The 26,827-nt window shown below is 40.6% G+C and overlaps 1 protein-coding gene across 3 annotated transcripts in view; it reads right to left on the bottom strand.

Moving 5' to 3' along the window:
- Nucleotides 1–26,827, bottom strand: part of PSTPIP2 (proline-serine-threonine phosphatase interacting protein 2) — a 53,657-nt gene that overhangs the window by 4,699 nt on the left and 22,131 nt on the right. For 2 of the 3 annotated variants that reach the window (XM_042454906.1, XM_042454904.1), the window contains 9 exons: nucleotides 25,283–25,389; nucleotides 21,746–21,808; nucleotides 18,442–18,540; nucleotides 17,386–17,431; nucleotides 15,870–15,949; nucleotides 13,893–13,991; nucleotides 11,278–11,374; nucleotides 8,595–8,673; nucleotides 7,536–7,570 (listed from right to left, as the gene is read on the bottom strand). In XM_042454906.1, the coding sequence (XP_042310840.1) occupies nucleotides 7,536–7,570; nucleotides 8,595–8,673; nucleotides 11,278–11,374; nucleotides 13,893–13,991; nucleotides 15,870–15,949; nucleotides 17,386–17,431; nucleotides 18,442–18,540; nucleotides 21,746–21,808; nucleotides 25,283–25,389 (705 nt within the window). The remainder of the gene's footprint in view (nucleotides 1–7,535; nucleotides 7,571–8,594; nucleotides 8,674–11,277; nucleotides 11,375–13,892; nucleotides 13,992–15,869; nucleotides 15,950–17,385; nucleotides 17,432–18,441; nucleotides 18,541–21,745; nucleotides 21,809–25,282; nucleotides 25,390–26,827) is intronic. The other variant, XM_042454905.1, reaches the window with a different exon arrangement.

The following is a 26,827-nucleotide window of genomic DNA, read 5'->3' as shown; positions in this document are numbered from 1 at the left end:
TCTTCACCCCCCTATGAGGCCCACTCTGAACAGCAATAATTAATTGTTGGATTTATATACCATCAGAACGCAAATAATAATATGCTTACCGTACATACCGACTAAAGTCAACCTCATGTAGAGTCGAGGGCAGGTTTGGGGCCAAACTTATGGATTTTCATATGACCCATGGATAAGTCAAGGGTAAATTTAGGGGCATGTAACAGGAGATATGAAGCAAAATAATGCCTAAGACTTACAAAATTCCATCAGGATAGACTGTTTTTTGCTCACACTAAGTGTGGATGGATGGGGGGGGGAGTCCAATGCTTGCAGGACAGATTACACCTTCCCTTTCACAGGGTTAAGTACAGTATTACATTGACCCGTGGATAAGTCGACGTAGATTTCTGGGTCAATTTTTTGACTAAAATGCTAGACTTATACATGAGTAAATACAGTAATTATAATAATTTCCATCAATACAAGGGGATATGATGGACTGGAAATATGGCACCTACTTAAGCACCACAAGAGGCTAGATATAAGTATAATATCAGTCCTATTAGAGCCCTGATGTGCACGAATGAATTCCTTGCTGTGAAGGAAGACCTGGAAGGAAGGGGCCCCCCAAAGTTCCCTCCAGGAATGGGGACTCTGGAGTGCTGCCCTCGGGAGCTTCCTTCCAGGTTCCTTCCAGCAAAGGACGCCCAAGCCCGTGGTTCTGCTGCCCCCGGGCCAGGCCTGGGTGAACCTTGTGACCGCTGTGAGAAGTTGGAGGGCCTTGCCCAGGCCTGACGACGGGGACGCAGGAACCACGAGGCTTGGGTGCCCTTTGCTAGAAGTAAGGTCCCACCGGAAGCTCTAAGGATGGCACTCCTGGAGGAGCGCTGTGGTCCAGCTGGATGACCTCGCGATCTGTTTTTCGGCTTCCAGACTGTGGAGCTCTGCCGCTCTGCTTCCTGCCCTCCAGACCTCACGATAGGAGGGCAAAAGATTGAGGAGGAGGAGGAGAGGAAGGCAGTGGGCTTCGGGTGGCTGGGGGGGGGACAAAGTCCCATTTTCTCAAGGGCACGCAGCCATGTGGCCACGCCACCTTTGAGTCAATGAACTTGAGCATACGTGGATTTTGTCATACGCGGGGGATCCAGAACATGATCTCCCATGTAATCAAGGGCCACTGTACCACTCTGGGAGAAGGTAACAGCATGCCATGCATTCATCTGCCCATGACACAGAGTAGTCTTCAGACAATGCTGGCTCTTTGGCTTTAGTACAGAGATGGCATGGCCCTTACAGACGACATGACTAGACAATCTTGTCAAAGGGAAACCTTTACTGTCAAAAATATAGATCAAGGTTTCCAGACTATGTCCTCCAGGTGTTTTGGGAATGACTAAATAGATGGAAACAATCCTCAGGTACCCAGACTATCACAAAGCATCCTGATGCTTCCCAAAAATTTTAAAGATGATGTCACTTTTGGTGAGGATCCACCAGTCCTCCCACCTTCTTTGGGTAACAACCTCCAAAGTAATCGCCCTGATTGGGTGTTACTTTTTGAATGCAACTACCAGAATCCCTATCAGCATGGCAGTGGCTGGCTTGATTCCAGCAGGCTTACTTCAACTACATATCAGCCACAAACCACTCACTCTCAGCTCAGCCTTTTCTGAAAGCTATTTATATTCACTAACAAAGATTATACAAGCTATGATTACACCAGACTTAAAGGACTTTGGAACAATGCCTGAAATAACAAATGTGAACTGTGACACAGGCATTAAGTTCAAGGACATAACTTTCACACTTTGTTTTCAAGTCATGTTTTATTACCATCAGCGCAAGGAGCAGTCCATGCTCTTCATTTAGTCACATAAACAAATCACACAGTTGTAAGAAGGGCAAGGGGGGAAATTAATAAGAGAATCACCATCATCGGTATATGATATACTGCTTTCTCAACTATTTACAACGGGGAAATTGGGGGTTTAACACAATTATCCCATAAAATGACAATTGCAATTACATTTTCAACACGACATAGCAATTAAAGTGCCATTTCCCAGGAATAAACAGCAATAAACAGTAAAAATCACACGGGGAAATCCTTGAATTTGTTGCGTTTATTGCCTATTATTCCTGGGGTAATGTCTTTAACACAATGTGTGTGAAAATGTTAATCGCGATTGTGTGATTTTCATGGTAATCACGGTTTAAACCCTCGATTTCCCCCATGTGATAAAGTTCCTAGTAAAATCATTTCGAAAGCTACAGTAACATCAAAACTTACACATAACATACAACAACAAAATCAACATGCAGAATCAGTTCTTGCAATTGATTGTACTGCTTGTGTTTCCAATGTGCGCTCTCATGCCAACATTTGGATTCCAGAGATGTGGGGAGACATTTCTCCACCAGAGATCTACCAAGAGTTAGCCACGAGACTGCCCAGCAGCCCTCACTTGGAGCTTGAAGCAATTCTAAAACACAAGTCCCAAAACTTTTTTTTTGATTTGTGCGTCTGCAACTGAGTTGGACCTTGGTTTCCACTGGGTTTTTCCAGACCCCTGTGGATAAAAAATGTGGATGCCTCAGTCCCATTATATACAAGAGGATAAGTTAGGGCTAGGGTTTCAGTAATGTGTGGTTCAGGCTTTGCGCGATAGCGTTGTTTACCTCATGGAAAATGGGTCAAGGAAATTCTCCCTTGCAGTGAGATGGTACGGGAGGTGGGAGATGACATCCATGCCAAGAGATAAAATGTTCTATCTAGCCCATCCGGGCACTGGAATTGGATAACAATTTGCTTAACTGCATGGGAACCTTCTCCCCCTTCCTTGGACCAAACTCTGTAGTAGTGATGACTGGTATTTCTAGCGATTGTAGAAGAAGGCAACAATATACAAATGCTAGCCACAAAGCATTCTTTGCCTTGCAGGCCGCGCATGGCCTCTAGCCATCCTGTCTGTATGGCTTTTTCTTTGTTTTAATACATTTACATTTGCTAAGACTGGAGTGTGATTGATGGACCTATGCTTTACTCTTTCTATCTAACTTGCTTACTGTACATACTCATGTATAAGTGTATTTGTTCGAAATGCCCCAAAACCCGGGTCGACTATGTGGATTAATGTGTACTGTTTAACTCTTATTAAGACCATCTCCTGGTGTAAAGCAGAGTTAATATGTGGCACTGACCTTCTCTACTCTCTCGCATCCTGTCCTAAGAATAAGCGAAGGTTTTCTTATTTTATATCCATATCTCTGTTGAATTTTATAAGTTTCTTGACATTGTTTTGCTTTGCTTCATCCTGTTGAACACGGTGCTTCGCAGTAGGAGGATTCATAGAAATATGGGTTTGTCTGGAATAGTGGCATAGATTGCCAGAGAATGGAAAATTAAACACACATCCCTCTCTCATAGCTCCAGGGCAGAGGCAGACAACCTCTCAGGGTTGAGAAGACACATTTGACCCATGCACCCATGACCCCACATGTAGTCTATTCCCCACAGAATTTGTCCTTGCCACAATCCCCATCAAATCTGACAGCAGGCAGAGAGCAGTGTGTTCTTCTTCTACCAATATACAGTTGGCCTCCGTATCCACAGATCTGCATCTATGGATACACCTCCTGTCTAAAAATATGCTGTGTGGGTTCGGGGTCTGAAGCAGACAAAATATCACTCATCCGGTCTCGAGAAAGCTAATTTATTTACCACATTTACTCGACTATAAGTAGACCTCATGTAAAGTCGAGGGCAACGTTGGCCAAAATTATGGATTTGCTATGACTGTAGATAAGTTGAGAGTAAAATCTAGGGGCATATAGCAAAGATAAAAAATCTAGTAAATAGAAAAGAAATCTGTGTTGATACCGGTAATTACATTATACCCATCAGCAACAACAACACTGCTGTTTTCTAAGGTTCCACATCATTTATAAAGAATAATCTTCAAACACGATCTTGCCTCCAAGGAGTGGGGTGCTGGAGTTAGATGAAATGGGATATTAGAGGAAGGAGAGTAAAGGCTCTAGGTGTGAACCATAGGGCCTCCAGTGTTGTTAGACTGTAAATCCCAGGAGCCCTAGTAACACAGTTAATGGAGATGAAATCTGGGAGTTGTAACCAACAACTCTGGGGGCCTGTATTCCCCACCTTCCAAAGGGAATGAGAAGAATGTGTGGCTTCTTTAAATGTCAAGGCCTGGCTGCCACACGTTTCCATCTTTCAAAAAACCATGAGGACTAGCAACCACTAGTTTTCTGTTTCTAGTTTAAAGGATTCTCAGGAAGTTGAGTTCTGCGCCCCAGAGTTCAGAGTCCACATATATTGCAGAAGATTAATGCTCTGAATATTGGTTGCGTGGTTCCCATACATCATTCAAGTGCTACATACAAGTGCTGTCATTTTTTAATATTTTGATTTATGCTACGATAATTTAGGCTTCTTCATCCTTCTGCCTAAGCTTCGCAGCACAGGACAAATACCTTTAGAAAAAAGAACAGAAAAGCCATCTCAATGCATACCCCTCCCCCTTAGGCTCATGTGATGAGAACTAGTTTTCACAGTACTGTCCACTCCTTCAAATGAGACAAGATAACTGGATTATCTCTTTTGTCCTCACACAACCTGTGAGGTAGCAAGGTAGAGGACTGCAAGTTGCTTGAGGCACTCTATGAGTTCCATAGCCATGTGGAAGTCCAAACACACCTCCAAAAACTGCTGTGCTTCTACCTGCACTTCCTTGAAATGAAATTTTCAGTCTGCAGAGTTTGTTGCCAAGAAGTCTTGACCTTTTTTTATGTGTCCTCTATGAAGCAAGAATGATCTCTTTTAAAAAGAAAGAGAGAGAGAACTACTGCAGCGAAAGAAAAAAGTAAATTAGGAAGCACACGCTTTTCTTCCTTACAGCTTTCCTCATGGAGGTACAACTGGGGGAACAAACACCAAGATCTGTGGAAAAGATGTATATTGTGAGCAAATAAACGTGTTAGAAGTGCAACAATATTTAGTGAACACGTTTTGCACCCCACAATTATAGCACTCTGATTCTCCTCTAGGCTGCATTCCATGGAATCCAGGGATGTACAGTTTGGGGAGGCAACAAAGTACTCTGGCAGAGAACGTATTATCCCATAGAACTACAAATCCAGGATGGCATACTTTTTACTCCAAACAAATCCCATTCTCAATATATATACACATATATGTGTATATATTAAATGTGTGTGTTGTTGTATTAAATATGTATAATATATTTATTTTAATTCTTTATTCTTATACCAATACAAATACAAAATATTAACACATTTACTAAACAAACAATCTAACAACACTCCATACAACACAATACATTCAATACAATATAATACTGACATACAAACCATACAAACAAACATCTATCCTTCCATACATTACCTACATTCATGCTAAGACTATCTGTATATGCCATATAACGTCTAACTGTATCTTGTTCCAACCTAAATCTTTCTTATTCACAAATACTTATTATCAGTTAAATAGAAACATCATTTCTTTATCTATTACTATTGATTAATCCTTCTTGCGTGGTTAATTCAGTTCTCTATGCCATGATATCTTACCCTTTATTATTTAACCTGATCTTTGCACGTTTTTTTCTTTATCTTTCTTATGTTTGCTATGTATCCTTTATATAATATCCACTGTTCATCCCTATTGATTCACTAATTATTCAGTCCTGATTTTTTTCCCCCCTTTGGCTTTTTCCAGTATTCAATTACTAAATCTCAATCTCTTTATTATTTTCATTTTTGTCTTTTAGGTTTTTTTTTATCACTATCTACGTCTCTCATGTCTAATAATTTTTCCAACATTCTTCTAATGAAGGGATTTGGTGTAATTTCCACTTTTTCTGCATAAAGCAATCTAGCTGTTGTTACCATATACAATATATAAATATGTATAAATTTAAAACTTACATTTCTAGGCTAGTGTGAGGTATCAAACTAAACCATCCACAGTAGAGTACTCTGAATCCACTGAAAAAAACACAATTAATAATAAATTAGTAATGTAACAAACCAAATAACGATGAGCATGAATGGATAGCCTCCATCTGTATGTAACATTCACTGATTCCCAAGAAAAATGAAAACCTTGTTCGGAATGTCGAGAAACTATGGCGGGATACACACCGCCATTAGTACGTATAGGATACGTACAGGGTTAGGAAGGGGCGGTGCTTCCGCACCCCCCTAACCCATACGTATCCTATACGTACAAGATGGCGGCGCCCCTTCTACATGGGCGCCGCCATCTTTACGTACTGGACGCACAGCGCCAGACGTGTCGCGGCGCCGCGACACGTCTGGACGCTGTGCGTCCAGTACGTGTCGCGGCGCCTATGACGTCGCGAGTCTGCGCCAGGCGCCTCGCGACGTCATAGATGCGCCGCAGAAAGAAGCTCCGAAATGGAGCTTCTTTTTTGCTCCGCGCGGGAGTCGCGCGGTTTGGCTGCTGCGGCTCCCGCACGGAGCAAATGACGGCGGTGGGGAAGCGCCACAAAGCGGCGGTTTGTATCCCGCCTATGTTACATTATTATTGCTATTATTGTTCTTTACTGCCTTTTCCCCAGTTCAGGACTCAAGGCAGCTTACAACAGTAATTAATTAGTTGAATTGCAGTAATTAATTAATTTAATTTAATTACAAAAGTATTTTGTATTTTGAAGTTTTTTTGGATTTTCAAATATTTACATATACAAAATGAGATATCTTAGAGATGAGACCCAAGTCTAAACATGAAAATCATTTATGTTTCATATACACCTTATACACATAGTAATTTTATGCACAACATTTTTAACAATGGTGTGCTTGAAACAATTTGTGTACACTGAACCACTAGAAAGCAAAAGTATCACTATCTCAGCCACCTTGCAAACCATTTTGGATTTTGGAATAGTTTGGATTTCTGAATTTCGGATAAGGCAGACTCAACGTTATTCATTCTTAAATGTGTTAAGTGATTTGTTAAATCTTTGAGCCTTAAATCCAAAAGATTGTCCCAACCAGGGTAACCCCATTTAATCAATGGCAGTTACATAAGCATTGACACAAGTTCTCATTCAGTCAATGTGCCTTTGTTCAAGTTGTGATTAACAACAGGATTTAGTCCTACATTTTTAAAAATCATTAAAATTACTAAAATTACAGGAGACAATGCATTAAAGTAGCAACAAATGTTAATCAAAATAACACTGCTACTCTTTAACGTTTTTTTAAAATTCGGTGACAATTTTTTCTTGCATCGGAGGTAAAAATTAATTTTCTACAAATTAGCTAAACATGGATGAGGATAAAGGGTCAAGTAGCTATGGCTACTCCTTCTCATCCTGCCTCCCACCCAAAATTGTTCCATGCATCTGTTGCAGCATATGCAGTAGGATCTGATTTGATTCCAAAAGTTATAAAGGAGAAGAAAGGCACACATGAAGGAAAGATTCCCCAAAATAGCGACAACATCAGCATATCTCAATTCACACAAAGGCAACAGTTTTGCTCACTTGGTCTGCTGGCTGGAACTGGTAACTGTGGCCTCCTGCAGAGGAAAAGGAGAAATGAGACAGAGAATACATTATTGTTGCTATTATTATCAATAATAATAAGTATAACTGACAATAAAATTATTATCTAATTTTATTATATTTAAACATGACAGAAGTACAGAAAAAGGTTCTCAGACTGCTTCCACACTGCAGAATTAAGGCAGTATGACATCACTTTAATTGCCATAGCTCCATCCTATGGAATCCTGGGATTTGTAGTTTGTTGGAGCACCAGAGCTCTTGGCTAAATCCCTCACAAAATCCCAGAATTCCACAGCATTGAGCCATAGCAGCTAAAGCAGTGTCAAACTGCATTAATTCTGCAGTGTGTATGCCACTACATAAAATGATATTAGAGTGTAACAACAGAAGGAAAATAAAAGCACAGGAAGAGAAAGACAACCACGTTTATGGCTGATTTCTTTGAAAGCTGGCCAAAAACAGAACAACTAATAAAGCCCAGGTTTTAGAGCACCCTTTCTCAACCTTTTTACCCTGGAGGAACCCTTGAAATAATGTTCAGGAAGGAATCCCTGCATAAAATTTATTATGTCTACAACGCAAAGAAAGTGGGATCCTCCCCATTCACAATCTTTCATAGAATCCTTAGCAACCTCTCACAAAACCCTATGATTCCAGGGAACCCTAGTTGAGAAACCCTATTTTAAAAAAGGGAAAAGTTACTTTTTTACTGCCACTCCCATAATACCCTCGCCAGCATTGCCAGTGTCCCAACTTTTCAGAGCGGTGCATCTGGTATTTATTGTAATCCTAGCTGAGATTCTATACTGCAGGAAGTATAAAAGGTTCACACCACCCCTGTAAGTTAGGAGTCTGAAGATCCCAGGCTGTCTGCTTCATTTAGCATTCAGAGTTGTACATCATGGCATAAGTACTGTAACATCAAATATATTGTACCTATTGTGACCTTATTGTAAGGCAATATAAAGACAGAGCAGATATAATCAAGCTAAATATAAGTAATTCATTAAGTTTCAACAATGCCTTCCTTCTTACCTCCCGGTTGCTGGAGCTTGACTTTTTCCCGGCACTGCATTCTTCTGTGAGTTATAATAATTTTCATAGACCACTGGTACTGCAGAGAAAAAGGAAGAAAGGCGCAATCTTGTAAGTATTTGTGTTTGGTAAATGAACCAAAACATCAGCTGCAAAATCCTTTCAAAAGGTGCTTGTTCCTTGGCCAACAACTGAGTCAAAAGGAGCTACAGTACAACAATTGCATATGATGTTAAGTGTGACATATGGAGAAACCCAAGCCAAGCAAGTGTCACACTATTTACACAGTTTAGTAATTCTACATCCATGTCTTACAGTGAGTAACAACTAATGAGTTTATCACATGGGAGGCTAAGTGCCCAAATCCTGTGCAGAAACTGGATTTAAATTCCAGGAATATCCCGCAAAAGCGGGATCGTTTTCAGACACACTGGGGCACTGAGCATTAATCTGACATTAACTACTACACAGAAAGTGGGCAAAATCGGCCGCTTTTTACTATCAAAAAAATTCCCAAAGTAAAAAGCAGCCAATTTTGTCCACTTTCAGTGAGGGTTAATATCAGATTAATGCTCAATGCCCCTGATGTGTCGGAAAACGATCCCACTTTTGTGGGATTTGTCCATTTTCTGTGCAGGTTAAGTTTGGATTAATGCTCAATATGCCTGAAAATGATCCCGCTTTTGTGGATTTAAATCCCCTTTCTGCACAAGATTTGGCCAATTCCCTCTCGTGTGATAAACTCCATAGACATATTAAATGGCTGTAGCACCATGTTTTGGCTTTCACTTTCTTCATGTGCTTTGAATCAAAATACACTGTGTTTAAAGCTGAAATGTCTTACTATAGAATTTTAAATTCCTGTCTTATTATTCATTCTAATAAAGGTGTATTCCAAACTAGTTTCCAACTTCAACCTAGCATAGGATGAACCTATCCTAGGAGTATCACATGCAGGAAAATTGGGTGATTAACTTGTCAAAATTGCGCAACTTGAGATTAAAACGGGATTAAAACGGGATTAACATAAGAGCCATTATCCCATGAATAACCAGGAAATAACCAGGCAATAAACAACAAAAAGCCATTCACAGAAAAATCCCATGAATGATTTGCTGCTGTTTCTTGCCTGGTTATTCACGGGATAATGGCAATGTAATCACGTTGATGCTGTGTTTAGCGCAATTACATGATTATCATGGATTATTCCTAGGATAATTGTTCTTTGAACACAACATTGTATGAAAACCATTAGTGCAATTGCAGGATTATGATGGGTTAATCACCGTTTATACTTTTGATTGTCCCCCATGTGATAAACTCCATAGGGTTTTCTTGGCAAGATTTGTTCAGAAAGATTTGGCTTTGCTTCCCTCTGAGGCTGAGAGCATGTGACCTGACCAAAGTCACCTAGTGGGTTTCCATGGCCAAGCTGGGAATTGAACCCTGGTCTCCATAGTCCAACCCTCAAACCACTACACCACTCTGGCTGTATTTCCTGGCAGGGTGCCATTTCCCACTTCTTCAGCCAATTTCTCATAACCTGCTATGCTTACTTGCCTAGCTTCCCAATTTCCCTCCTTCCAATTACAAGTTGTTGAGATTATTTGGGTGTTCTTTAAAGCAAGGAGTGTAGTTACAGGGCAAAAAGTCTACAGCACCACAAGCTTAGGAGGACCCTCCTGATGCAAAGATGAAACACTGTTGCTTGTCAAGCTGCCTGGGGAATTCTGGGGCTTATAGTCTTTAATTCTTTCCAAGCTTTGCTCCCAGGACTGTATTAAAGTAACTTAAAGAGGGAAACAACCCACAGAAAGAGAAGAATGAGTGCAAAAAAAAAAAGGCTAGGTGCCTCCTCAAATGTACAAATGTTTGGTCTCTTCAATCGTATTTCCCACCCCTCAATTTAATCAGGAATTACTTGGACCTCTCATTGTAAACACATCTCATGTCATGGGGTGATCCACACCACGGAATTAAATCAGTTTGGCACCACTTTAACTGCCATGACTCTAACCTACCGAATCCTGGGATTTATACCGAGCGACTTTATCACACAGGCAAAAACACGGGAGCACACTGGGATGCTCCCGTCAATACTGTGCAATGAAGCAAAGATTATCACACGATGTTGCGCAATATTGCAATTATCCTGTGATTATCACATGAATAAAAAGGAATTCTAGCACTGCTTTTTATTCACTGGAAAATCCAGTGAAAAAACGGCACTAGAGTTCCTCTTTCTTCATGCAATAATTGCAGGATAATCACAATATTGAGTAATGTTGAGTGATAATCGTCGCATTATTGCACGATATTGACGGGCGTATCCCACTACGATCCTGTCTTTTTCCCCATATGATAAAGTCTTTGGTCTGTCAGAGAGCTCCCTTCCCTCACCAAACAACAAATCTCAGGATTTTGTAGGACAGAGTCATGACAGTTAAAGTGGTGTTGAACTGATTTAATTTTATAATGTGGCTACACCCCTAGTCAACCACATTTCATGTTTTGTGAGCTTCACAAACTCAGAACCTGGACACATTACCTTTTTGCACTAAAAATCCTAGAATTTGGTCATGCTTTGTGGGGAATTGTGGGTATTATAATAAAAAAGTAACTTTCCTGTAATAAAAAAGTAACCTTCCCGTTCTCTACAAAAACATGACTTAGGACCACTTACTTGGGGGGAGGGAGCCCGTCTTGCGGAAGTTCACAAAACATTCAATATCCTTCTCGACACTGCATTGTTCAAGGCTCTTGCGAATCTCCTCATAGTTCTGGAAAGAGAATTTTGTTTTCAGAAGTGGCAAAAACCAAAAGGAATTGTTCCACTGACCTCAAAGGGAGACTCTTCCCAAACAAAGGAAGGAAAATACGGGTTATGGTGACCCTAAGGAGAAACTATCATGTGGTTTTCTTGGGATGTGTTCAGAGAAGGTTTGTCATTTCCTTCCCTTGACGCTGAGAGAGTGTGACTTGCCCAAAGTCATCCAATGGGTTTCATGGCTAAGCTGGGAATTGTACCCTGGTGTCCAGAGTCATAGTTCAACACTCAAACCACTATGCACACTAGCTCCTGTTCATTAGTCTTCCCAGATTTCCAGGTCTGAACTGAAACTTGCGGTCTGGAACCTCTTCTTGGGAGGAGGAATCTCAAGGTGAAAGTGCTCCCTTGAAAAACATGTGTGTGTGTGTGCGTGCGCGCGCACTTGATTGTTAATGTATCATGCTTGATCATTTCTCTAGGGCTTTCCCCCTGTGACATCCCATGGGATCATCTCTAGGTCTCAGGCTTTGGCAGAGAAATCTCCAGGCTTGGAATAGTCCTGACCTGAAGCTCATTCACCCTATAAATTTATTGCACTTACTTCACTTTAACTGCTGTTATTCTATCCTATAGGATTCTGGGAGTTGCATTTTCAGGAGAGGAGGATTCTCAGCCAGAGCACACCAATGTCTCACCAAACTACAAACCCTAAGTTTCCATAGGATGGAACTACTGCAGTTAAAGTGGAATAACAGCACTGTAACTGTGTAGTGTGAATAGCTTCTTGGCAACACACACACATATATATATATATATATATATATATATATCGCTGTAGATTTGCACACTATAGCAGACTGAATTCAACAGTTTATTTAATGATGCAGTACTAGGTGGAATCTGGCTTGGGAGCCCAGGGACCATTCCCCAAAAGTTATTAAACCAACGTTATATAGACATTTTACAAAATCATGCAGTAGCAGCAAATGGGCAGTGAAAAGCTATGAGACTTGTATAAACTTCCCAATAAAGAACAAGCACAATTTCCAAATTCTTTATGTCCCACTTGTTTTTTGTATCTTATGCTTCAATTCTGGCCAGTATCTTTTATCAGCAGAATGCATCACAGTGTTTTAGAACACGGCTCAGAATGTTCTGGGCATGTTTAACCTAACTTAAAATCACTAACAGCCTACCACATTTTTTATGTCTAAGCAGATTTCTTCATCGGCATAGTTCTACCTTACTTAGGCCTTATGATAAGTTTCTGACTTTTCCTCTTTAGGTGTTCCAACCCCCTTGGAGGAAAGAGAAATGTGTTTCCAAGGCTCAACCAGAATGCTTCAAAGTATTAAGTCCTTCCAGTTCTTTTTGTTTTGATTTCACCTGCATTGATTCATGGGTTTGCATTCACTCACCTCTTGAAATATGCCAGATTTCTTGCCTCCTTCCCCTTTGCCTCTTCCATTCATCACATGTTGCATTCAGTCTCATGAAACATTTCAGAAACTGATTTTCATTAATTTCCACTGAGCTGCTGCCACCGTGCAGAATTAATGCAGTTTGACACTGCTTTAACTGTCATGGCTCCATCCTATGGAATCCTGGGATCTATAGTTTGTTGTGGCACCAGAACTCTCTGACAGAGAAACCTAAATGTCTCACAAAATTACAATTCCAGATTTCCATAACACTGAGCCAAGGCAGGTAATGTCATGTCAAACTGCATTAATTCTGCAGTGTGGCAGCAGCCTCAATCTGTATTGTTACTGCTCAGGAGTTATAGTCAAAGTGCTAAAGTGCTTGTAGCCATATCATGCTAGTTAAACATCAGGAACATTTTGTTTTAGTGTTAACATTCCTCTTTCCCTCTCCTGATCTCTCTTAACTCTCTGTCCTGGAAACAATAGCTGTGTTTACTTGGCCATCATTGCAGGTCCAAAACAGTAGAAACATAGGCTAATAACATGTACTACTGTACACTGACCTGGGAAGTAGGAATAAAAGACTCCAGTAATGCCAGGAGCTCCCTGGAAATATTCTGTGATGAGAAATATGTCATATGGCTCTCCAAAGTAAAATAAAATCAGTTTGTAAAGGAAAAAGACCTGGCATTTCCTGATACCATTTCTTTCCCAAACTGGAGACACTCACAGACAACCTCTCCTCCATACCCTAAGGTAACCTTGCTGCACTGCTCAGGAGATGTGAAGGTTGCTGTGGCATCACCAAACCGACAAAAATTCATCCTCCTGTTTCGTTGGCTTTTGTTGGTGAAAATGAAGGTGAAGGTGTCTTTAAAAAAGAAGACAATGACATGTTCCACTAGCAAAAGGTTATCTACCCCAGGCTGATAAAACAAACTGCAGTAAATGCCCTCATTAAAACTTGGAAAAGTTTCTATTTTTGAACTAAAACTGCAAAATAGTGGTGAAGAGATTCTAGGAGTAGTAGTCCCCCCCCCCCCCCGCAATTCCAATATCGGGGAAAAGAAGGGGTATAAAGTGATTGATTGATTCCTTTCTTACCTCATCATTCTTCACACACTCCAGAGAAAGCTGGTTGACATGAACCCATAAGGCATTCCGGAAGTAGTTGATCCGTTCACATTCTTGATTCTCAAAAAACTGAAGGGAGGAGAAGCGGACATTAAACCCAGAGGCAAAACATGATTATGTGATTCCATAAAGGCAGTCAGTTTTGGGTTTGTTTGTTTTTTACAATTCTATTCAAAATATGTAAAAATCACAGAAAGCAATACAGCAGAAAACAACAATAAAATGGCATCAAACTCAGTCAGCATAAAATAGCCAGCATAAAAGGCTATGAGGTAGAGGACCATATACACAGTTTTTGTTGAAAGGGCACACCAAGTAAGTTTCAGAAAATGATTTATGGAAAAATTAATTTCCTGATTTCTCCAAATCGCCAAAACGTTTTGAACACTTGCATTCTTCTTTGGTGGAAACAAACTTTGTTGCTGTTAACCGTATCAACTTGATTTCACTTTATGGTGACCCTATGCATGTCAGACCTCCAAGACACCCTATCATCTTCAGCCCTGCTCTGGTCTTGCAGACTCAGGGCCATGGCTTTCTTGATTATGTCTATGCAGTCCTCCTCTTTATCTATTGCCTTCCTAAGCATTGTTGTCCTCTCATGATATGTCCAAAGTACAACAGTCTCACAAATGAGTCATCTTGGCTTTTAAGGAAGAGTTCAGGCTTGATTTGCTCTAGGACCTATTTATTTGTCTTTCTAGCAGCCATGCAGAACTCTTCTCCAGCACCACATTTCAAATTAGTTGATTTACTTCTTATCAAGCTTTCTTCATTGTCTAGCTTTCACAACCATGAATGCTGCTTTATTATTCAGTATGTCTTTGCATTATATTTTCTGACTGCTTTTGCTATGGCTCTCCTCAGTATTAATACCACCCAATTTCTTCTTAGATTTTCATTTCCTGAGTAAATGACTGTGTAATCATCCGATTCAAAATGTCCCATCCCCATCTACTTTAGCTCACTCACCCCAAGTACTGCTATGTTTCTCCATTCCATTTCTTGTTTTACTATGGACTTTATCACAAGGGGAAAATAGAGGGGAAATTGAGGCTTTAAACAGTGATTATCCAGTGAAAATAATGAGATCACAATTAAGATTTTCACACACATCGCAATTAAAGAGCCATTATCCCAGGAATAAACAGGCAATAAACAGCAATAAATAATTTATGGGATTTTCCTGTGATTTGTTGCTGTTTATTGTCTGTTTATTCCTGGGATAATGGCTCTTTAATCGCGATGTCATGTGAAAATCTTAATCAAGATCACATGATTTTGAACAGGATTATCATTGTTGAAAGCCCTGATTTTCCCATATGAAAAAGTCCTACATCTAGCTTCCCTGTGATTCATGGTTCTCACATTCCATGTTCCTATAATATGAGTTGTACAGCTTTGGAATTTCCTTTCACCTCTGAGCAGGTCAACAGCTGAATGTCCTTTTGGCTTGAGTCCAGTTGTATCATTAGCCATTGCCCTACCATGTATAATCATGTGCATGGTTTTTAACTGTTGTACCTTTTTTAACTTGTTGTCATGTTTAGTAAGTTTTTCATTCTAAGATCTTTTATTGTTTTAATCTGGATTTTTTATTGTTTTATTGAAATCCCATGATGAATGGCAGGAAAAATATATTTAAATTAAATTAAATAGCATTATTAAGCTGCTTTGGGGACTTTTTGGCTAAGAAGTGGGATATAAACATTAAAGAATAAATAAATACAGTAAATAAGAAATAAAAGACAAGGTGGATAGAGAAGGTATTCCCCTTGTTAGCAATACAGCTGTTGTTGATTCATCCGGTGGCCTTGATGTCTTTAACCCATGTTCAGAATTTGAACACAGAAGTGCTTCATTTAGGGAAACATTCCTAACATAACAGCAGAACTGCATGCCTCAGCATTTCATTGTTTGCAGCATGGCAACTGAATATTTTTGTACCTCACAAGCCTTGATGTGTTCATTCTGCCATTCTTCCCTGATCTTCTCGAGAGCACCAATATTCATCTGATAAACCCTGTCTGTAATTGAATAAAAACAAAAGAGCCATTCACTCCCCATGGAAAAACATAGAAGGTAAAGTTCCCAACACACCCTGGAAAAACAACTGTAGACATATGAAGGCCTCAGAGTAACCACCTTGGGTGTTTGACATAGTATACCACTGAAGGGCATAAAAAGGAGGAAGGAAAGGGAGAGTGTAAAAAGGAATGTGGTGGCACCGTTAAGGCTAAATGGTTTTTATTTTTGCATGCGCCTTTATGGATATAAGCCATAAAGCGTCAGGTATAAAGTATAGTCATATGGTTGTCAGGGAGGAATTTGCATCTTTCTGGATCCTACTACATTTTATTCCACTTTCACAACTGTGTAAATATGCTTTCTACATGAGACCTTAATACCATTCTGTACTGCATCTGAAGAAGTGGATTTATATCCATGAAAGTTCATGCAGAAGTAAAAACCAATTAGTCTTAAAAGTGCTACCATATTCCTCTTGCTCTCTCATTGCCTCTCTTCCTTTCTCCTTTTTATGCTGCAAGAGACTAAAATGGCTACTTTGAAAACTATCACAGTGAAAGGCAGTAAATAATCCATTGCTTATTTGGTTTTTTACCACGAGAGCCCACCATCTACATTTTCTGCATCAAGCACCTATATCATCTTTTGGGCTGTCTCTTAAATAAAGGCTGGCCCTAAACAGCCCACTCTCAACTCCACTCATCTATCCGTCCATACCCTCCAACTATCCCAGTTTGTCAGGGACAGCCCTGATTGATCTTTTGTCATCCCACTTTTTCAACTACTTTTAAAATGTCCCCATTTTTCTCTCCTCCTCCGACTTTGCCCTTGGCTTACTTCAGTTGCTGCAAACTGAATTCAAAGTCCAAAAGTAGCTCTCATTCAATTGACTCAGAGTGGGAAAAGGAGAGGAGAGGGTAAAAAGAATAACCCAGTAGGTGTTACTGGATGATCTTGTAGTCTGGTCATTACCTTTCAGCCTAGTCTACTCACAGGGGCACAGTATGGATAAAAATGCCATGGGAACCATGTAACCTCCCCCTGCTGCAAGCTCTCTGAAGGAGAGGTGTATTATAAATGCAATAAGTGGGACTTTTTTCTCATCTGCCCAGGATTAGTCCAAAAAAAAGTACACCCCTTTGGAAATGTTAAAATTTAGGAAATAAAAATGAGAATAGGTTTCAGTCTGTGGCATGGAGAGACACTCAGACCTCTGAAAATTCACTTTTTTGGAAATACATATTTAAAAATAAATAAATACAGAACTATGCCCCCCCAAATGTCCATTGCTAGCTGGGAATGGTAATCCAAAAAGTTTCAGCAGCTCTGAGTACACTATTATCTACAGATCAGATTTCTCTTTAAAAAGCATAAGAGCAGAGGCCAGTTTGAAAGTTGGGAATCCTACATGCCTGAAGGCCAATGAAGAACTCACCTGAATCCTCCAGGGCTGTCTTTGTTTGAGCCAACTTGACAAACAGCTGGGGGTGAGGTGGGGAGACAAAATGAAGAACAGATGTATTAGAGAACAAGAAGGGTGGAGGCTGTTTGAAGAAGGGTTGGGTTGATGGGTCTTCAGTTAACATTGTGGGCAAAATTTGGGGAAGTAACTTTTTTGGAGTACAGTTCCCAGAATCCCCCAGCCAACCAGATCAACAGAGTCACTTCCCCAGGCTGTGATCTTAGGCAAAGCAAGAGGCACAGCCTCAGTGTTCTCTAAATCTTGAATGATTCCTAAAATGTCTCCAACACCAAGGACAGCCAAAGGTAGGCAACCTTTGGCCCTTCATATGTTTTGGACTGCAATTCATCCCATAGAACCATAGAAGGGGCACCATAGACCACTGATTCCAACCGTCTGCTTGATACAGGAAACCCTGCTACAGCATCCTTGGCAGGTATCTGTCTAGCTCTAGATACAGCCAGCATGATCACTGATCCGGAATTATGGTGCTTGTAATCCAGAACATCCGAGAGGCTCTAGGCTGCCTACTCCTATGCGATTGAGGGGGTCATTCAGATGTAGTTTTTTTAGCGTGATGATGAAAATAATCTCACTCATGCATTTTGGGTTTGTTGTTCACGCTATGGAACCACACTGATGCACATCTCTGCAAGTTTGGTTACTCGCACATGCAAGCATTCAAATAAAAATGTAGCTGATGATGCTAATGCAGTTGGAATCCCTTTTTTGGTATGCAGTGTTTTATCCCAGGTCTATTCAGGTTTATTCACAAAGGATACACACTACCAACAATGTGTGTGAATAAAATGCAATATTCACACTACTGATTATAGTATGAATAAAAACTTGGGAGAAAACCAGATATCAATTATCCCAGATTAAGTGGGCTTTTTGGCAGCTCCCCCCCAAAACTTAATCAGATGCAACCAGCGTTGTAATACACCACCTGCACCTTTGGTCTTCCTTCCCTGTAATAATCCACATCAGTTTTGCTCTGCTCTGGTGTCATCCCTTGCACCTTCTTACCTTTTCCTGTTGCTTTGCCGTGACCAGGTTGGCGCTCCGATGGACGGCCTGCTCTGCCTCATCTTTGTCCCTGCACCGCTGTTCATAAAGTCTCTTTGCCTAAAAGGAATCGTGACAAAACAGGTCACAAAAGAAGTAAGTGGAATTCAGTCTGGAATAACCGTATGCAAAGGGATCTTGTAGCACCTTTGAGATTTACTGAAAGAATGAAGCTAGTAGCATGAGCTTTCATAGATGCAATCTGCTTCCTCAGAAGCAAGTGTGTGCATCTAAATTCAGGCATACCTCAGTTCTGCATTGCAGAAATAATACAGTTTGACACCGCTTTAACTGCCATGGCTCAATACTATAGAATTCTGGGATGTGTAATTTTGTGAAATATTGAGCCTTCTCTGTCAGAGAGGTCTGGTGCCACAATAAACCATAAATGCCAGGATTCCATAGGATGGAACCATGCCAGTTAAAGCAGTATCAAACTGCATTATTTCTACATAGCAGAGGCAGGCAAAGCCTTGGACAGTCAAGCTCTTTTTATTTTTTTTACAAACCCCAGGATTCTTTAGGCTTCAGCCATGACATTTAAAGTGGAATTATAACACTGTAATTTCATGGCTGCATACCCCCCCCCCCCCCCCCTTTCCCCTTTTTTTTTTTTTTTAGCTGGAAGGTTTTTTTTTTTAACCAGAATTACTGTTTGGAGGATGAATTCAAAGACATAGCCATATTAAGGGTGCATCTAGACTGTAGAAATAATACAGTTTGACACCATTTTAACTGCCATGGCCCCATCCTACAGAATCCTGGGATTTGTAGTATTGCACCCTTTGGCAGAGAAATCTAAAAATTTTGTAAAATTGCAATCCAAGGATTGCATAGGATGAAGTTACAATACCTAAAGTAGTGTCTACATTGTTTCTACAGTCTAGAGATGCACCCTGATTTTAATGGAGCATCCAAGGTGCTATACTTATTTGGGAGATAAGGTTTGTCTGGTTGGATATATTGTTTAATTTGCAGACTAAACCCCAGAGAAGACTCACTGTGTCGCCCATCTGGGAGCCACCAGAAAGATGCCCAGCTGGACTACAAACAGCTAGAGGAAGGGACAGAATTGCCAGGTGTGTCATAATGTATGCTCCCTCCTCCATCTTGACAATTCTCTCTGAATCACTCTGAATGCCATAGCCAAAACCTAAGGAATCCTGGGGTTTGTAGTTTGATGAGACATTGCAAAGGGGGCAGAGACATTTCCCACACACACACACACACACTACAAACCACACTGTCGTATTTCAGTGCAGTGGAATTGATGTAACATCACTTGTAGACATCATTTTGGCTAATTCTGATGGGTTTCTCCTTTCCAGGATTTTGGGGAGAGGTATTGGGGTGAGGTGGGAGAGGTAAACTGCCACATTTGTAGCCACTTTGAGATGTTAGTGGCTGGTTTTCAGACAAAAAGAAACCACTAGAAAGGCAGAATTTTAAAAAAATAATAAATGGGAGGTTGTGGGGTTTTGGGAACTTTACTTTCAAGTCCGAAAGGCAACGTGTGACCTGCGTGCCATGCACTGTCCACCCTAGCACTAGAGATTTCTGACAAAGAATTCTAAATACTTCATGAAACTACAAATCCCAGAACTGCATAGGATGTAGCCACAGCAGTTGAAGCAAAATGAAAGTGCTACCAACTGTGGAGAATGAGAAGAGACATGAGAACACACACTTCTGAGGGGTTATGGAGTCCCCCACCCCACCTCCAAGGGCAGGCTGATACCAGCTGCCAGTCTCTCTGCCTTCTCCTCTGTTTCTTGGATGGGACTGGAAGGAGAAGAAATGGCAGCCCACAATCTTAGGCAAAAGCAGGAATCCTGAAAATGGCTCACTCTTCAGTCGGAAATTCACAAGTCTATTAAGAAAATAGGAAGTGGTTTGAGAGCAGCTTTACTTCCCATCCTGTCCACACATTGCTTTTGCCCTATAGTTGCCTCTGAGAGCCAGTGTGGAGTAGTGGTTTGAGTGTTGGGCTACCCCTCTGGAGAATAGAGTCTGATTCCTTCCTTGACCATAAGAACCCACTTAGGCAAACCACATTCTCTCAGCCTCAGAGGGTGGCAATGGCAAACCCCTCTGAAGAAATTCATCAAGAAAATCTATGAAAACTTTGCCTTATGGTCTAAGTCAAAAATAACTTGGAGGCATGCAACAACAAATAGTTACCTCTAGTCAAACAGGTTTCAGACATTTTTAAAAACCATATATATATATATATATATATATATATATATATATATATATATATTGCTGCAGGGGGTTGGTATAGATGGGCCTTATGATTCCTTTCGACTCTAAAATTCTATGATTCATTTTTTCAAAGGAAAACTTTCACACCTATTTTGTAGAATAGAAATAGGCACTGATCCAGATCCAGTACAGTTCTTGAAACATTACTTTTGGGGACCATGGCTCCCCAAATCACCCAACCATCATGATCACTACTTGCTTGGGGATTCTGGGATTTGCAGGCCAAAAGGCCTTTGTTTTTTCTTTTTTTACCAAAACTCTAACTGTCTATGCAGTTGGAAATTCTGGTCTACTTTGTTAGTTTACTGAATTTGTAATTGGATGCTGGCGGGAAGAGGTGTCTTCAAAAAATAACTTTTCAAAGATATGTAATATGCCAGGGAAGCAGTGGGAATCATTTTCTAGACGGTGTTGGACTGCAACTCCTAGCATTACTCACCATTGGCAATGTCAGCCAGAACTGCTGGGACATGAAGTAAAATGGCAGTTGGAAGCACATTGATTCTCATGCCTGTCTTATGGAGAAAGGCAACAAATTTCACTTTCTGTAGGCTTTGCTTGCATGATTTTTAACATCTTTGCCTGATGAAGAAGTCAGTGGAGTTTCAAAGGCTTGCAACATGTATTTTGTGCATTTCGGTTGGCAAATAAAGAACGCTATTGTATGTTGTTGTTGTTGTTGTTGTTGTTGTTGTCTTTCCGAGATGGAAAATGAGAGTGTAAACTCTCCTGGAGTGTGGGCTAGACCACCTCCCTCCCTCCTTCTAAAGCACTTTCTGAAACTGGGAAACATTAGACCTCCCCAAGAAACTAATCTCATTTGTCTGCACAAGATACCCAACTTGGTTATTTCTCTATGTGTTTCTTTATTCCTGGCAAAGGCTATACATTATTAAGCTATTTCACCATGAGAGAGAGGAAGAGGGAGAGAAATGTTGTGGACAAGACACAGTGTCACATTTTAAAACCAAATGGGAACCAGATGGGAAGCATAACTCACTTCTAGGGTTTTCTTATACTGCAAATTCCGGTTTTTATGAATAGCGTCCATTATGAGTTCCATCTGTGGAAAAGAGCACCAGCGTTAGAGGCCTGTGCAGTTTTGCAGAAGGCTAGGAAAGGAGAGAGGAAAGCGTTTTCCACGTCTAAAAATAAAAGACCACACACAAGAAGCAAGAAAATGCTATGACTCCCTTCCACTTCACTCCACACAAGATAATTGGTACTTCTTTCTTACAGGGAGCCAAGCCAACCCCAGGGCCTTCTGCATATCCACACAGTTTCTTTTGCTATCTGACAGAGATTCTGAATTCATTCACATTTCAATTTTTTTTATTTTAAGAAAAGGGATTATGGTTCATGACAGAAGAACTACACCAGGCCAGAATGGTCAACCCATGCAGAAAACAGTCTTTCCATTAAAGGATAGTTTTCATCTTTTATCTCTGCAGTTCCATGAGCGCTAGAAACTTAGCTTTATTGAACAAAAGCCAAAGTTCTCAGTCATCCAGGTTCTGCTCCAGATATCACAGAATTCTGTGTATGCAGGAAGAAACAGATTTAATAGCACTGAATATGTTAGGATTGCTGGTTCAGGATCTTCCCAGACCCAGAGGTTTGCAGGCCCAAACCTAATACTCAGGGATGGTCACCAGTGATATCACTACGTGTTATACATTAAGTGCAAACCACAGTTTCTCACAGCTTGTCATTCAAACACACACACCAACACACAACATACTCTTCAGACTGGAAATTAAGACAGAAATCTTGGGCAAGTGGGCTGTTACCAGATCAAATGAGAATATTATGCCTTCTCATTTATCTGGGGAGATAGGATAAGGAATATTTAAACTTGCCTACATGCTTCTAAATAAGGACTAAATACCATAAAGGTACCAGATCCTGTTTGATCTTGGAAGCTAAGCAGGATCAGCCCTGGTTAGAACAGGGATGGGAGATTGCCAGTGCATACATACCAGGTGCTGTGGGTTATATTTCAGAGGAATGATACCTCTGACTATTCAATGTCTAAGAAAACACTATGGAAAAACTCATGGAGTTGCTCTAAGTCAACAGCTGACTTGTCAGGTGGATACAGAGCAGAGTAGAAGGTGAGTCCTGGTGCCACAATAACTCAGAGGGAAGGAGGAAGCTAAGTAAATACATAGGTTCCCTTTGGAAAGTCTTTTCAAGTAGTAACCAGAAATTAAGTATGCCTGGCAAACTGTAACAAGCAGCTGCTCTGCCAGCTGAACTAGAAATCTGCACACCATCCTTTCCCCTTGCTTGGAGCTGAGCCTCCCAAAGCAGGTGATTTGCCCAAGGTCACCCAATGGGTTTGTATGGCAGGATGGGGATTAGAAACTTGGTCTCCAATCCTAGAACAGTGCTTTATTAACAGCCATTATAAATAATATAACTGTCACTATCAGTACTCTCTACATTCAATTTAACCCAGGCTTCATAATCAAGCTCTTATCTCCCACTATGTGCACTTGGTGTTATACCTGAAACTATATCAGGCAAGAGCAAATACACTGGGTCTTGTATCCAGCTGAGACTCTCCCGAAAATGAACAGCTCAAAAAGCCAAATCCAGGAAAAAGCAAAGCGTACAGAATTCTTTGTTGTTTTTCTGCAGCAGACTCATATGCCAGCCTTTTTGAAAATTCATCGCAGATTTGATCTTGTGTTTAGGTGAAATGAACGAGGAGATCAGCCATAAACTGCATGCTGCATATTTCTAGTGAATACATGTGCCTGATTCTCTATGGTTCCTGTCTTGTAAATAGGCTTATATTTAACTCCGGCCTGTCATGTTACAATAGGAATGTGACCAACCTGTTGCTGGCATACCTTTCAACTCACAAAACCCTCAGCTGAGTTCAGGTCAGTAAAAACAAACAAACACACAGCTTCTTGACAGGAATCGAGAGTTAAGGGATATGGAGTTTGGCGTCACTGTGACTGCACAAATGGTTAGCAGCACAGAAAAGCAGGTGATATTACAGCGGTATAGTTATGAGGGGGAAATGATGCCTTCCTGCAAATAAGTAATCCATCCCCTACAAGGAATTTTTCTTCATTCCCTAAACTTCCTGCATTGCAAGGAATGAGACAATGAAAATCATTCAATCTTAGACTTTTCTATTTGCTGTGTTTGGATTGCCTTGGGCACTTTGTCTTCCCTTTTCCAATTTTCCCAATTTGGCCAATTAATCCTCTGTCATCCTACCTTTCCAGCTTCTTTTAAAAAGTCCCAGTTTCTCTCTCCTCCTCCTCCTCCTCCCACTTTCCTACTTTCTTCTCAGCTTGCTTCAGTGGCTACAAACAGAGTTCAAAATGACAAAGTATTCAGTTAGCTCAACAGTGAGAAGAAGAGAGGAATGGGAAGAATCTTCCCTTCCCAGTAGACTCAGGCAAAAGCAAACTGCTGCAACATCTCCTAGTTGTCTGTTTTTCCTCATTAATAACTTTTCCCATCTTGCTCATACTCTGGTGTTGCTTGGCTACATATGTCCTGATTTTTACCTGTAAAATATTGGAGGACATGCTTCTCTTTGGATGTCTAAACTGTATTTCTAAATGCTCAACTGAAGTTTTAAGTTACTGTCATGCAAGACATTTGAGGACTGAAGGAAAATTTCATTGAGGGGAAGAATTCTTATGGGGAGCAACACCCTCCCACTATACTTCTGTGACAATTACACATTTCATTGCCTATGGATCAAAACACAGTATGTACACATTTTATTATGATCTGTGCCCCAAATTCCTCAATCAACTAAACTGGAAAAATTTCCCAGTCAACTAAACTGCAAATCCCAAGAACCATATGATTCACCCATGGCAGTTAAAGCAGTATCAGCTGAGCAGTGTGGAACTGCCCTGTCTCTTCGGTACACTTTAACTGTGCAAATGCTCTATGCCATAAAATATTGGGAAGCTTATGTGATGTGTTATACAGTAGAAATAGCTATTGCAGAGAAATGGTGATTTCAGCTGCAGGTGATGAGATAAATCTATGGAGAGGATTCAAGCCTGTTCAAGGCTGTTCCTGTGAGAAGAATCTAGCTGTAACAACAAGAGATAGTATGGGTACAAGACGGGTAAATGTGTTTAATTATTTAAAAAATGGGAATTGAGCCTGTCCTGAGTTTGAAACTGTGTACAGTTTAATTATGCAATGTTAACGCTGTTTAGCTCTGACAATGAATGTTTCTCGACTGGATCTATAGTGTAGTTACTGAATAAAGGTTTACTGAGTTTTAATTACTGAAGCCTGACTGCCGGGTTAGACAAACTGCTATGGTTGCATCATGTGGTGTGAAAGAGATTACAGAATCATGACCGTTCTGATCAGTGACATAAGGAGTTTGGAAATGTTATTTTGTGAGCAGCAGATCCCAGAATCCCCAGCATGCTGACTGTGAGATTTTGGACATTGTAATCAATACAATCCTCCACTGCCACCAAACTCTGGCTGACTTCAATCAAGAATTACTGAGAATATTTCAAGCCCCTCTGCTCCTGACCTTTTTCCGATGGAGCTTTTGCTTCTCCCTGAAATCCTCCATTTTCCTTGCTTCTTCTCTCAGTGTCTGGGCCAGATGGATGTGGCTTTGGCCGACACTATCCACCTCTGGAAGCAAGAAAGGTCATAAAAATGAATCACTGCAAATAAAATGCAAGTCCAATGGAAGTAAACATTGATAACAATTTTGGTTCATTTTAGTGCAAGTATGGAAAGAAATGCACTTTTATGGCAATTTTACAAGGATGGGCAAAGTATAACTGCTACCACTGGTGACTGGCTAGGCTGAGGGGAATTGCACTTTAACAATACCTGAATGGCCATACCTTGCCCACTCCTGTTGTGTGACTAGGGCAGAATTTGAAATTAAGTCTAAAACTTTAAAACCTCAGCTCACTGATGGTCTTGTCAAGATTCTGACCACACTTGGAACCAGATGGTGACTGATAAGGTCACTCCTAAATAGGAGCTCGTCCCAAAGTTTTCCATATCTTGGCTCAGTCATTACTTAGAATGGAGAATACAGTCAAGAAATCAGAAGACGACTAGGAATTGGAAGGGCAGCTGTAAAGGAATTAGACAAGTTCCTAAAGTGTCAAAATATATCATTGAATACAGTACTAAAGTTAGGATGGCCCATGTCATCGTACTCCCCATTTGTATGTATGGTTGTGAAAAGTGGACAGTGAAGGAAGCTGATAGGAAGAAAAACAACTCATTTGAGATGTGGTGCTGGAGAAGAGTTCCAGAGATACCATGAAATTCTAAGAAGATGAATAAATAGGTCCTAGAGCGTGAACTCTCCCTAGAAGCCAAAATGACTGAGACTGTCCTACTTTTGCCATATTGTGAGAAGACATGACAATAATGTTTGGTAAGGTAGAAGGCAGCATGAAAAAAGGAAGACCTTATTCCAGATGGATGGACTCAAATCAAGATAGCTATGGACCTGCAAGACCTGAGCAGAGCTGATGGTGATAGGGTGACTTCAAGATCTCTCATCCACAAGGTTGCCATAAGCAGAAGTTGATTTGACTGCAGTTAACAACAACAACATCCAATACTCAAACCATTGCACTATACTGGTTCTCAACTGCCCTTTTTAAGAGTGACAGGTACTTATATGCCCTCTCCAAACACTAAAAACTGTTTGACAAGCCATGCTCTGACCCTACAGCAAGAACTATCAGGTATTATGGACCGGACTTTCTTGGGGTGGCCCCACTCTTCTGAAACCCCCTTATCAATGAGAGATGTATATCCTCATCACCGCTTGCTTAAAAACAAATTCTGAAGGCTCATTTATTCCAGTCTGCATTTGTTCGAATTGTGTTTTACTGGGGGGGGGGGAATCTTTTGCAGTGGCCACTGTTATTGCTGTGTATGTGTAGTGGTTTCAATTGTAATGATGAAACTGTACATAACTACTTAGAAATTATTAACTTTTTTGGATCAATCCAGCTGAAGGTTTGGGGAGCTGAGCAGTTTTAGGAACCAAGAAAATAACTTTTCCAGTCTCTGCATTTTCACGTGTTTTTCTATCTTG

This window comes from Sceloporus undulatus, chromosome 2 (assembly GCF_019175285.1).
Source record: "Sceloporus undulatus isolate JIND9_A2432 ecotype Alabama chromosome 2, SceUnd_v1.1, whole genome shotgun sequence".
Classification (NCBI taxonomy): domain Eukaryota; kingdom Metazoa; phylum Chordata; class Lepidosauria; order Squamata; family Phrynosomatidae; genus Sceloporus; species Sceloporus undulatus.
The sequence above is the reverse complement of the archived record's forward strand: the minus strand, read 5'-3'. Positions and strand labels throughout refer to the sequence as shown.